Below are 14,471 nucleotides of genomic sequence, written 5' to 3'. Positions count from 1 at the left end.
CTCGTCAATAGCCTGGGTTTGTGCTTCTAAGGCCAAAAGCACAGGCGTAATTATTTTGATGTATCACTTTAAAGGGAACATGCACACATCTCTGTCGCTACCTTAGGTTCCTCCTGACCTGTGCCCAGACAGAGTTTGGTGTGCACCACAGGTACGCTGAGCAATATTCAGGGCCTGATTTGTGGAAACCAGCTTGAAACCTCACCTGCAATTTAAAGTAGTGAAGCCAATAAATTCAGAAACTGTCCTTGTTTTCGGGAATGCCTGATGGCCTGCATATGGCCTCACTCCTGATCTCCAAATGGTAAAACCTGGGGTGGGGACATTTTAAACTTGTTCACTAAAATGCATGCTTGCTTTATCCCTTCATGTGTTTTAAACCTAACAACTTCTCAAAGGCCATGGGCCTTTAGGCAAAAACCACAATTTGGAGGTTTAAAGCAAGGATGAGAAAGAGTATTTAATCATGCCATTACTATTTTGCCACTTTTTTCCCTTTTTAACCCAAAGATCCAACACAGCAGTAATACTAGTTGATCTGTAAGAGACAGGTCATGAAGAAGGAAAGCTATGAACAAAGCAGACCTTTGACAAAAGGGTGTCCTGTGCTGGAGCCACACTGCATAGGTGTAAAGCCTGGCCTGGCCTGGCCACTTACTAACCTAGTGTGACCTTGACCAAGTTGCTTAATGCCTCCGTGTCTCGGCTTCCTCATCTATGGAAGTGGATGTGATGATAATAATAGACACTGCCTCAGAGGGTTGTAGGCGGATTAAATAAGTGAATACATGTGAAGTGCTTGGAACAATGCCTGGTACGCAGCAAGCACAAGGCAGGTAGCTTGGATCCTCACTTCATTCACTGGCCTTGTGTCCCTGTTTAACAACCTATGTGCAGAAGTAAGTAGGATGGCCTCGAAAAGCAAACTGCCTCCTCAAACCAACAGGCTAACAAAGGCAGTGGGAATGGCACTTATGGGCATACAAAGAGCCATCAACGCTGATGGTTACACAGCAGATATAATTACGTAATATTGCCATTAGGACACCCAAAAGAAAAGGCATGAATAAATTGAAACGTTAATGACTTAGAGTGTTCAAGGAAATACTCCATTTATTGTGGAAAACAAATGAAAGGCAAGTTAACCTGTCATTTTTCTAACTCCGAGTTAGTTCATCACCACTTCATGTACTGTAGGATGGAAACAATTTATATAATAGAACAATACTAACAAAGAAATTAAGAAAATGTCCATGCACCATATGTTGCCACTGGCTCTGGGTTTCTGTTCCTAAGCTACCATCCCGAAGGTTCGATAGTTGTTTGCACAAGATGGGTTCAGTAAGAACTCTTTGAAAGGATCCTTACACGCGGGGTTCCCTCAGAGAAAGTGGAGACGTGCTGGGTGTCATCTAGAGACCGTCAGGGCTAGAGCGAGCATCCTGCTCCCAGTCAGAAGGCCTGGGTAAGGAGGGGCACAGACTGACTCCCAGGTTCCTTTCATCTTCACTTCCAGGACACGTTGGCTGAACCACCAGGCACCCAGCTCCTAACTGCGTGACCTTGAACTTTGTTTTCCTCATCCGTAAAATGGGGATAAGGAAATAATAATAAATCAGGCAGGTCATGGTGAGAATTAAATGAGATAATGGATGAAGAGTGTCTGAGGCAGTGCCCAGCACACAGTTAGTGCTCAGGAAATATTATTAATGTCATTAATATTAATAACATATTAATATTACACTATAAGATCTATAAAATAATATTATTAATATTATCCCAAGCACTTGAGAGTTGGCTTGGAAGATACCGAGAATTTTGAAAGGGGTTCAAAGAATAGGACACAGCTCTAAATTCCCTGGAGCCTTATGATGAGCCTTACCCACACCAAAATATAATGAACACAGCAAAGCCACTTACTGTGTGACCATAAAAGGAGGCAGCATTTGCAATCTTCATCTAAGAGTCAGATCAGTCTCGCAAACACCATCTGCCACCAGAGAATTAAAAAGCAACTTCTAAGTTAGTCCTGCTACTAGTCTGACCATTCCTCCGTTTGTCTTTATTTTGAAAGAAGCAGAGCACTATTAGGGGCCAAATCCCAGTATTTGTTACAGGTGTCATGAGCTCTAAGACTTAAGGAGGTGAGCTATCATCAGGACCAGAAATGTTAGCGATGATTTTGTGAGGTGGCCGAGCTCATGCTGGTTGAGTCCGCCGGAAGGTAACTTCCAAGGGCAGAAAGTCCTGTGTGTTTGGTTCCGTGTTGAAGCCCTGGAGCACAGGACAGCAGGTATTAATACTGGCCTGGAATATAGCAGCTGCTTTGTAAATATCAAGCGAACCCCTCTATCCTCTACTCTCTCTTCAGTGCTGTAGGAAAGCGTGTTGTATGTGGTGAAAATAACCATTTCTGCCTCTCAGAAGCTGTGTGACCTTGAGAAAGTTACTTGACCTGACTGAGCCTTAGTGGCCTTGGGCAAGTTACTTAAAGATTATGTCTCAGAAGCCATAGCTTTCATATCTGCAAAATGGTGACAACAACAGGACTTGCTAATTCCATAAAGCAATAGATGAGGAATGCTTAGCACAGTCCCGGGGTATGTTGAGCACACATGAAGTTAGCAGGTGAAGGGATTCATGAGTCTGTGAGTGTGGATACCCATTAGCACATTTTCCAGAGATGTCCTGAGAGCACTCTGGACCGTGCTCCGTTGGAGAGGAGGGCCTGGTTCCTGGAAACGAGCGGACACGTACAGCCTTCTGTGTGAACTAGATCTCACTTTTCTTTGCCGTTGAAAATTGGCATCACATGGCTTCCAGCTCCTTGCAGGATATCACGTGGGCTGCTCCCGGTGTACCCAGCCATTCTGCAGCTTCCCGAAAGTTCCCAGTCTCCTGCTGGAATCAGGAGGTTAGCCACATGGAGCCAGATTCAGCAAACAAAGAGGGAGTCAGCTGTTCATTTTTGGCAAATTAACCATTTCAGACCTTAAGACACAATTAGTACCCTCAAAACAAGTCATTAACTAAATGAATCGCAGAGACTTTTATTCATTGAACTAGCTTGTGCTGGGCACCAGGGAGGTAATCAGAGATGACTGAGACAGAGTCTCCACCTCCAGTCGTCTGAGTCTCACTTGACCACAATTCAGTCATGATGTACAGAAGGTCACACAAGGTACACATGGGAGAAAATGTCACTCTCTGCCTGTCAGTGGCCTCTGACACACTGCACTTTACTGAAACATCCGTCTTTGGCTTTCAAACTGGATTGGGAGGAGTCCTTGCATTCCTCTAAGCCTGTCGGGGGCGCGGAGCCAAGACAAGGGAATGTACCCCCACACCCCACTTGCTCAAGAGCACACCCACCTGGATCTGCTTTACATAGGGTTCTTGTATACGATTGCTTTTCAACAAAAGATCTCTTGGCAAATAAGAACTTTGACAACCTCTGGTCTAAGATGGTCATGCTGCCTGCCAATCTAAATCAAACTCTCTCATGCTTTTCAGGAGAGTTTAATCATCACCTTCTTATTTCCAGGGAAGCAGAGGCACAGAGAGACAAAGCACTGAACTTACTCCTGTAGTCATTTCCAACGGTGTTGGATGGTAGTGACCTGGGAAATGCCAGCTGCCATCTGCATGGTGTGAGGGGGGGAAGCACTGCAAGCAAACAGCCAAGCAGTCCCTGAGGGCCTGGTCTCCACGGTCAGCATGGGTGGCAAGGAGCTGTCACTTCCCATCCAGGTCTCCTGGAGGTCTGCCTTCTCATGCCACCCACAGGGCCTGAGTTACTGCCAGGAGTCGTTCATTAGCAAGAAAACTGCTGCTAGCCTTTAAAAGTATTAAGCACATGGACTCCTTGGGAACAAAGATAGCGTCATATTCATATTTAAAACCACAGATGGAAGCAGTGGAGGTTAAATGGTCATGGTGGCAGATGAGGGACATATCTTATTGAAGAACTGGTAGAACGTAGCACTGACTCAAAGTCTTTGGAGCAGCCTGCAATCTTTTCCTCTTTAATCTGGTACTGCAATAGCCTCCTGGACTGCCCTCTCCAACTCTGGGATTTTTCCTCTTCAAACATCACTGTGTTGCTAGATGACACCACAAATCTGACCCAATCACTTAAAACCCATCTGTGTTCCCCCAAAGCTTTTAGAGCAGAGTTCACGCTCCCTGGCTTAGCACACGAGCCATTCGGGATCAGGCTTTCGTATACCACATTAGTCACATCTTCTCCACTCAGACAGATCTGTCTTAGCTCTCCTGAAAAACCTGTAACAGAGCTCCACCTGCAGACACCTGTCCCTGTGTCCTCAGCTTGGAACACCCGTCTCCCACTTTCTTAAGCTGCCTGATTACCACTGGCTCTTTACTATTAATGGCTGGTATGTGTTGTGCACATGCTAAGCATGAACACATGCATTATTTCATTGAATCTTATAAAAATCCTATGAGGTTAGCACTATTATTATCAGCATTTTACATACAAGGCTTAAAGACATGAAACAGCTGGCCAAGGTCATAGAGCAGACAAGTGGCAAAGCTGGGATTTGAATCCAGGTCTCCAGGGCTCAAGAGCCAATGCTCTTAGTCCTTCAGTCCACTGTTCTGATACAGCAGCCCTTTCTCCTCAACTGCCCCCCCAACTTCCTGTCTGAGCTGGACCTACTGCACTCTGCTCTGCCCAGCCTCACCTCACCAAGTGACTTGTCCATCTCCTTCATTTGCCTCTGGGCTCCGTAAGAGGAGTCATGTCTCAACCCACGTTCTATCTTTAGCACTTGTCATTGTGTCTGGCATATAGTATGCATTCAGTATAGATTGGTTCAATGATAAATAAAAAATCCTTTCCTTTAAGAGACTGATTCTAAACTTATTATCACAAGACCAAAAGGGCCAGGTGAATAAAAACTATAATTAGCAAATGTCAAATTCAGATTTTGAGGGGGCTCCAGAAGTCAGTGACAGCCACCCTGTTTTATTCTCAGCCAGGGCCAGCATTGGGTCCTCAAAGGGGAGGCTCAGGTATCCGCCCCCACCCTGCCTCCATCACCAGACTTCAGGCTCATCAGTGTTCAGAAAGCTGGAGAAAATTAATGCCATGTTGCACCAGAGACAGCATCAAAATATATTGTTCTGTGGACTGTAGGCTCTTAAATCATGCCATGTCCATATAGGAAGCCAAATTCTTTCTCTCTAGATGGACTATAAATTGCAGTGAAAAGATCTGTTGTCGTTGCTTTCCAAACTAAGTTATGGTGCGTATTTAATCTCATTTTCCATTGTAAATTATTTGCGATAATAATGGGCCAAGCATTTAAATTCTACCTAATAATCTTATTTCTGGTCATACTTAGCACTTTACCAAGTTTACAACTCTCTGTTACCCATCATTTCTTGAGTATTAATTAGCGGGGTAATGATTCAGAGTGATCACTGTCATGGAACTAAATTAATATCTCATCCATAATGTGAAGGACATCTCAAAGGTATCATGAATATCAGAGAGTTGATTCTGCTAGAATTATTAGCTAGTGAACATTAATAAAGCTGCCAGCCTATTCTTACTTGGCGACAGTCCATGGTGTAGAATCGGACGCTTACAAAAGACAGATGGGGAATGGTAATGCTGCCCGTGCTGTTTACATTTTATGAAGTAGACTTAAAATATATTGTTGTATTTTTACCTAGACGCTTATTGTTTCTTCCAACTTTGCCACAATTTGACCAACTCTTACCAGTCACTGGGTGTTATCATTACCCTTCTTCCATCTCCCGTGGGTACCACAGATCCATTATGAGACATTATGGCACACCTGACCTGAGTTGTGGGGGGTTTGGGTGATTCACTGTGGCTTTTGTCCCAGGAAGGATGGGCAGCTGCAGGCTTTCTTAATGCTCTGTGCGCTCAGAAGTGTTATTTCATAGGCTTCCAAAGTGTACAACTGTTTTCCTTCTAAAAGAAGATCCAAGGACAAGAAATCCTGGGAGCAGAATAAGGGTAGCTCGGTGGGTCTCCTAGGCCTGACACAGATGTTTAGGAAGGACTATTGTAGGAACATTTTCTTGTGAATGTTACATGGTGTTACCAAAGGCCCCTGCTGCAAGCCAATTGCCAAACAATATAAATATTTGATGGTTATTAATTCCACTCTATTCTTTAAATATCTCCCACGTACCTACTATATGCCAGGTACCACAGCAAAAATAGAAGTGTGTTTAAAGGGAGTGTCTAAGTCCTCTAGGAAGAAGCAAAGACACCATCCTTCCCTCAGGACATGTGCAGCTTCTGCATAGTTCATTCCCAAGCTCAGTGAGCAGGGTCAACGTAGATCACACTGTAGGAGAGAAAAGGTCATTTCTTTTCCTCACCCATTGCAAGGTTCTTGGCTGAGACTCCTGTAACAAGACAGATTTATAAGAGAAAAGCACACACATTTATTTAAAATAAGTTTTATGTGATACCAGAGCCTTCAGAAATGAAGACCCAAAGAAACAGGGAAACCTACATATTTTTATGCTATGTTTGATGAAGTGGATGGTTGTGAAGAAGTATGAGTGGAAAAAGGGGTATGATCTAATGGTAATAAACTGAGGGGCGGTAGCAAGGCCTGTTTGTTCAGATTCTTCTTGGCATTTCTGTGTCTTTGAGGATAAGGATGTTCCTTTCCTCTAGGTATAGTGTGGGTATCTCTGGAATTAAGGTTTTATGACCTACTTTAAAGGAAGGGCAGAAAATTTCTTTATGACTGCTCCAGGGGAGAAGGGTGAGGGGAAGGTGAGAGAGACCTTCCTGCTTCTGTTGTTTCCTCAAACGCCAAGGTAATGTATTTTGGGGCAGCGTGTCTCAAATCCCAACAGCACTTAGAAATGGAAGTATCTTCCCTTGCTTGTTAATATTATGAGGGTTTTTCCCCCCACTTATACAACTTAACTTTAGAAGATTCCAAAATGGGACATTAAAAACCCCTGCTGCCATTAATATTGGTAGGTAGAATTGCAAATGAGCATTAGGCCTCTGCTTACCACGCTGACCAGCTAGAGCGAGCTCCACACATGGGGCAACTCTGCAGTGAGGGCTTGGAAGGATACAGCAAGGACAGCTCCTCCCAGCCCTGTGCTGCTGATGCCAGCAGGAACCTAGAGTGCCATTACTACAGGACCCCACCTGGAAGACAGGAGATTTTCCAAGACACAGAAGCTCATTCTTAAGAGTACAGGGTCTGGAGTCAACCAGCTTTGGTCCAAATCTCAGCTCTGAATCTTGAATTTGTCTGTGCATGAGTTTTCTCATCTATAAAATGGGGATAATAATAGTACCTCTCTACTGTAGTTTGGATATAGTTTGTTTGTCCCCACCAAATCTCATGTTGGAAGTTGATCCCCAGTGTTGGAGGTGGGGCCTAACAGGAGGTATTTGGGTCACGGGGGCAGATCCCCATGAATAGATTAATGCCCTCCCTGGGGGCAGGGGTGGTGAGTGATTTCTCACTCTGTTAGTTCCAGTGAGAGGTTGTTGTTAAGAGCCCAGCACCTCTCCCCTCTCTCTCTTGCTGCCTCTCTCACCGTGTGATCTCTGCACACACCAGCTCCCCTTCACTCTCCACCATGAGTGGAGAGGCCCTCGCCAGACGCCCAATCTTGAACTTTTCTAAACATTAGGATTGTGAGCCAAATAAACCTTTTTTCTTTATAAATTACCCAGCCTCAGGTATTCTGTTATCACAACACCAAACAGACTAAGACACTCTCACATAGGGGTGTTGTGAGGATTAAATAAGTTAGTATCTGTGGGATGCTGAGCACTGTGCTCTGGGATGAAATGGGCAAGTCCGGCACCTTCAATGGTCCACGAGTGAGGCTGTGTGCTGAAATCCAGGCACTGGACTCTCTGCCTGGGGGCCAGACGCTCACCTATCGAAAGGGAGCAGCAGTACTTACCTCAGAGGGCTGATGGAGAGATAGAGGAGATCACATAGTTAAGCACCGAGGCTTAGCAGGTACTTAAGTTATCGGTCATCTCAAACCTGCTACATCTTAGAATCTCCTAAGGAGCGTTACAGCATTAGAATCTGCTAAGGATCATCTTTTTTTATAGTATGTATATTATAAAAAACTATTTTATATATCTGTTAGTTTTTGTTTTAAATAGGTTTACAGTTACAGAACAGTTGCAAAAATAGTACAGAGAGTTCTTTATCCAGCTTCCCCTAGTGCTGATATTTTGTATTACTATGGTCCAATTATCCAAATTAAGAAATTAACATCAGTACAATGCTCAGCTAAACTATAGGCATTATTGAGGTTTTACCAGTTTCTCCTCTAATGTCCTTTATCTCCTCCAAGACCTAAACCAGGACCCCTTTGCATTTGCTTGTCATCTCTCCTTAGTCTCTTCAAATCTGTGACAGTTCCTCAGTCTTTCCCTGTCTTTCATGACCCTGACACTTTTAAAGAGTACCAGTCAGGCGTTTTGCAGAATATCCCTCACTTTGGGTTTATCTAATATTTTCCCATGCTTAGGTTGGGGCTATGCTTTACTAGAAAGGATACCAGAGAAGTGATAAGCCCTTCTCAGCATCTTGTAACAGGAGGCATTTGATGTCAATATGGCTTATTACTAGTGATGTTAGCCTTGATTGCTTGGTGAAGGTGGTGTCAGCTGGGCTGGGTTTACCCACACTGTACAGTTACTATTTTTCCCATTGTCATTAATAAATAACTTGGAGGAGATACCTTATGCAAATAACCTATTTCTCCTCATCTTTTCCTCTACTAATGTTCCATTCATTGGTGCGTTTTGCCTGCAACAATTACTGCAGTGTTCTAAGGGCAGTTTTCTATTCCCTCATTCTTTCTACATTTCTCAATTGGAATTTTTCCGTAATGAAATGCTGTTTCTTCTTTCTTATTTATTTATTTTTTTGGTTATTTATTGAAATCATCATGGACTCATGAATATTTATTTTATTTTATTGGTTTTATAATCCAATACTGCCATTATTAATTTTGATGCTCAAACCTATGGCACTTTTAAAAATATCTGTGCCTGAGACCCTCTCCAGATCATTTGAAGCAGAATCTATGTTAGTGGAGTGTAGGCTATGGTATTTCTTTAAAGTTGCTCACGTGCACTAAATATTAGTTCCTTCACTCTCCCCACCTGCCTCCTCCAAAAACAAAAAAGAATCCTCCTTCCCATGTTTCTGCAGGACTGCACTGGCCGTCAGAGTGCTGATGGCGGGCTGCAGCCGCTTGGGGAACTGGCTCTGTGGTCATCTCCATTCCCACCCCCACAACCCACACCCCCTCTCCTTCAGCTTTACCCGGCCCACAACAGGAACCTGGGTACCAAAATCCCTTTTACAACAGTCTCCTCATGTAGAAATTCTGATGTTTATTGTCATTTTCATTTGGGTCAGGTGGAGGACAAAAAAAGCTATGGCAGCCTTTAGAAAGGCAAGTTTAAGAAAAGAGCCAAGGAATTATGACCTTCAGCTGGAAGAGCTTTCTAAATGAATGGTGGATTACAGCCGATGGCAGGCTCACGGCTGGGAGAGCTGTTCCCACAGCTCCTGGCTCTGCCTTCTCAAGTCCCACAAAGCACTTTCCTGCTGATACGACAGTTTTAGAGAGTGGAAACAACTCTCACTTACATGAATGACTTGACACCTTTGAAATCATAATAACCAAATATGTAAATTTAATTCTCCCTTTAGGTGATCAATATGGAGCCAGGTATGTTTTCATTCAAAGACATGGTCTTCCTGAATAAGGAAATTGATCCTATAGCATCCTTTAGCTGGTTTCTAATTACTCTCTATTCCTAGGTGCCAAATCAATCTCATGATATTTTTAGAAACCTAATTGTTTCTTTAGTTGAATTGGTGCCAATAATACGTCCAAACTTAGATGAAGCAGATTTAAAACCTGATTTGTGATAGAATAAAAGCTTAACCCCGAGAATATCATGGCAGTGTGAATTTGACATGGTTCCCCAAATTATGCCATATGAGTCTGGGGAGATTTGTCTCCCAAGTTGCTGTCCTTTTTGCTTATTTTTTTCTTCATAGTGATCAGTTCCAACCCCAATTTTTTCTAGCATACATTTTCTGTATTGAAAACACCTTCTACTAAAATTTTAAGGGGATTCCAATTTCTAGGGTAAGTGAATTAATGAAACCCGTAATAACTAGACAGGAAAGGATCCAATGTTTCCCGATAGGACATAGACATACTTCCAAGACAGGATTTTAGAGATGCAAAGTGTTAATTCAGCACAGCATCCAAGCCAGGGTAAGGAACATTTAGATGCTGCATGACAAAAATAAATCTCTCTTCCTGGAAGAACTTTAACCCAAGAGGAGAAGCAGCTCAAAGGTTTATTGTTGTCAGAGCCACAAACTTGACACCCCTCTTGATAAAAGACTTAGATCCCTGACCCCAGTAAAGTTGCTACTCTAAAAGCCATTTGTGTATTGATCTCCTCTGAAAAAAAACCAATAGGTGTCTGGCAGGATGAGCATCTTTGGGAAACCAAGTTACTGTACTTAAAGGAAAGTCTGAGTGACCAGAGCGAGGACCTCAGGCCACCAGGCTCTGAAATGAGATTTAGGAGAAACTGGCAGCCTGGGCCTCTTCTCAGTCTCTACAACAAGGCCAGTGGGGGTGTGTAGCTCCAAGTAGGAAAGTGTATCTGCTGGGAAACCTTAACTAATCTTACTCTCCACTCTTCAAAAGACAGAAGAGGTGGGATGGGCTGGTATAGTATGGATACCAGTCTGAGATCAGGGTGCTTTGGTGGTTAGATATATTGGTTACGCTACAACAAGAATACCCACCACACCTACATGTTAATCCTGGGTACACCACCTGGAAGAAATGAACCAGTATTGCCTGTTTGAGGCTGAGAAGGAGATTCAGAGGCAGAAAGGGCTGAGACTACCAGGCTACTCAGCAAGGACTAAGGATTTAGAATTCTTAGACTAAGACTCAAGACTTTGAGCACCTAGGCCAACTGTAGCAACAAGAGAAAAAATGGTGGACTTGCTGGCTATATTCCTTTTTCTCTCATAGGATCAAACTACAATCACCAACTTCTCATACTTGGAGGAGAAAAAATGTCTTTGGAGGCTTGCTGTTTAGCTGCTAACTCAATATAAATTTCTTTCAACAACAGAAATTTAAAAATCATTTATTGAGCACCTACCAGGCACTGTTCTAGAAATAAGACAAAACCCTGTCCTCATGAACAGACAATAAACAAATAAACAACAATCATTTCAGAGACCAATTAATGCCATAAAGAAAATGAATTCAAGTGATATGGAGTGAAGGGAGCAGGTGTCAGGTAAAGCTTCTCTGAGGAGGACCCAATGGTGACGAGTGAACTGGGGAGAGTGTTCCAGACAGGTGACTTCCCTCAAGTGCAAAGGCCCCAAGGTAGGGGCAAGCTTGGTGGAGTTGACCACCAGAAAGGCCAATATGGTGGGAGCATAGTGGACCAGGACAGATCGTATAGCCTCCTATAGGCCATGCACTCTGTATAACTGAAGCCTCTGGAGGGTTTGGGGGGTTGTAGTGTGGAACGGGAATATGTTTTACTTTGTAAATATCTCTATAGCTGCTTGTGGTAAATAGACTGTAAAAAGAGTGGAAACATTCTATAGCTGTGACTTAGCAGCATGTAATATCTAAATCCTGGGAACCTAAATGTCCTATAGCATATCTGCCTTCTCTTTGTTTAATAATGATGGTCCCTGCGTTTATTTCACAGCCTCAAAACCTCTCTACTTGCTTATTGCTTAAACATCAGAAAAACCATTTGCTGAAATTCATTTAACTGGAAAATATGATTTGTGCTTATCAGCTTATTACAGATAACATCTTACCTCAGTCGGTCATAGGAAATTTTTTTTTGGCTTTAATCATTTATCTCGTTTCTCCCCCTACAGGGATCCCAATCACCCTTCAGTACCTTACCATTATTATGAACCTTTTGGACCTGACGAATGTACCATGTACCTCTCCCACGAGCGAGGACGCAAGGGCAGTCATCACCGCTTTATCACGGAGAAACGAGTCTTTAAGAACTGGGCACGGACATTCAATATTCACTTTTTTCAACCAGACTGGAAACCAGAATCACTCGCCATAAGTCACCCTGAGAGTAAACCTGTGTTCTGAGGAATGAGCATGCTGCACTGTAGTCTCAGGTACCCTCTGTATCAGACACCGGGACCTTGAACTTCCTGAGTCACCAGACAGGAAAGGGAAGAGAACTGGTAGCAGAAGACAGCGTCACTCCTTAAGAAGTACTATAGACAGATGCCTACCAGGCATGACTACAAAGCAGTGCAGTTGGCTTGTAAGGAAAATTCCAAAATTAATACAGCCAAATGAGTGTTGTCCCTTTCAAAGGTGTTACCTTAGGAGCTGAACACTCATTTCAAAAACATTTCAGATCTCTTAGTATTGCCTTCAAAACTGAAACACGAGCAACTCAACAATATTAGTTGCATTCCTTTATAGAAATACCATGTCAAAAGACATTTTTCTATCAAGTTGTATCCTTTCCTGATCTATAACCTTTGTCATCTGTTAGACTCTGTATGTGTGATTTGTAAAAAGCCGCCTGAAAGTGTAGACAAGATTTCTGAAGAGCACATCTCCACTGATTTTCATAAAGCAAATGTCCAATATTTATTTACTGAGAGTTTTTTAATGCACTCTAGGCCAGTATTTTTATAGATTATGATTATGTGGTAATTTATCCTTCCTAGCTCTTTAATCCTGAATGATGGTTGGAAATGGCCTAGAATTGGGTTGATGAGTTCCTGTGTTCACAATCCTCATTGTTAGCATGCAATTGGTATTTGACTTAGAAATGTTGTGTTGCACTTTTTGAACCCCTAGGCTTCAGGAAAATTGTTCTTTCATAGAAAGAATAGCTATGGCATTTTCTAATGTGCAGAAAAGGACAAGATTGAAAACCAAAAACTGTATTATTAAAACAAAAAGATGCTAACAAGAGAAACTTAAAGATAGTTTTCTTTAGTAATAATTTACATAAGTAACTTCTCTTAAGCCCCAGTTTCCTCTTCTCCAGAACGATGTCACTGCACCAGATGACCTCTTAGGTTTTATCCCAAATCTAAAATTCTGTGAGCCTCTCATTGACCCATCTGAGGACTTTGCACTTGGAATGATGGGGCTCCCACAGCTGCAGAAACCTTATTTAGGGGGGGATTATATTCCCACGCTACTTATATCCCTCTTGTGGTTAAAAACATACTTCCTCCTGTGTCCCCATGGGCTAAAATCTACCCTCCGCTTCTCTGGAAGCACCACTACACACACACACACACACACACACACACACACACACACACACACAAATACCAGATACACAAAGACGTACTTCTGAGGGATTCCTTGGCTACAAGAACAAGGAACTGTCCTTCTTTGAGGAGAAGAGACTGCAAGGAGATTCCCTGTCATACAACTCATTTATCTTATGAACTATTCAGACTCACTCAAATTTCACTACAAATCTTCTCAGATTATATTCATTACCATTTCCTGGCCTGAAGGAGTATAAAGGACTTATTTTAATAAGAGCCAAGTTAAATTAGTATTATAGATTTTTATTTAAACAAGTAATATTGTTCAAAAATAGTCTTTTAAAAAATATACTAGTGTTTTCTTTACACGTGGCTTAGGAGGCATTAGTTTCTCTGATGCCAAATTTAAAGGCACCAGCAAATATTATGTATGAAGACTGACCTTGTTTTACAGACATGAGCTGGCTTGTGATTAAAGGTTTCTCACATTACCACTTCTTTTCCCTTAATTGTATGGAGTACTGTTGTTGAAATGCAAACACTGTAGTGCAGGTATTCACATAGCAGATACAAAGTTAGTATTATTGTGGTGTGGCTTGAGTTGTGAAAAGCCAGTAAGATTGAAATGACTGTCCGGAACATACTGGGATGCATTCTTTACATTTTCTCATAGATTTTAAAGGGGCTATGAGTTTTATTCCAACACAACGTCTTCTGCAGCATGGACTCTGAACACAATATTTTATGAACATATGAAAAAATGTATGAATTTTATACAATTTATTTTACAGGCCACCTTTACAATCACTTGAAGAGATTGTTGCTTACATGTAAATGGCTCCTTAGACAACTTCTGTATTTATGGAAATTTGGGAAGAGGAAATTGGGACATGTAAGGATGTAGCTATGTTGCCTAATCTAATAATATCTCACATGTCTGTGTATCTTCAGGTTTTAGGTTGTTCTTTTTAACAAAAAAGACCAACATGAGAGCTCTTTTTTGTAGTTTTCCCACGCAAATACTCAAAAGAATGAAAAGCAACCAAATTCTGAAAGCCCTGGCTTCACCGGGAAATATTTTAAATCTATGCGTAGCTAGGATATGTGAATTTATAT

The 14,471-nt window shown here is 42.2% G+C and overlaps 1 protein-coding gene across 1 annotated transcript in view; it reads left to right on the top strand.

Moving 5' to 3' along the window:
* Positions 1-13,048, top strand: part of ST6GALNAC5 (ST6 (alpha-N-acetyl-neuraminyl-2,3-beta-galactosyl-1,3)-N-acetylgalactosaminide alpha-2,6-sialyltransferase 5) — a 170,983-nt gene extending 157,935 nt beyond the window's left edge. The window contains exon 5 of the mRNA XM_012661056.1: positions 11,967-13,048. Within this exon, the coding sequence (XP_012516510.1) occupies positions 11,967-12,198 (232 nt within the window). The 3' untranslated portion in view covers positions 12,199-13,048. The remainder of the gene's footprint in view (positions 1-11,966) is intronic.
* Positions 13,049-14,471: the final 1,423 nt, after the last annotated feature.

Source organism: Propithecus coquereli, unplaced genomic scaffold, assembly GCF_000956105.1.
Source record: "Propithecus coquereli isolate 6110/MARCELLA unplaced genomic scaffold, Pcoq_1.0 Scaffold7, whole genome shotgun sequence".
In the NCBI taxonomy this organism is placed as follows: domain Eukaryota; kingdom Metazoa; phylum Chordata; class Mammalia; order Primates; family Indriidae; genus Propithecus; species Propithecus coquereli.
This window is presented reverse-complemented; position numbering and strand designations above follow the sequence as displayed.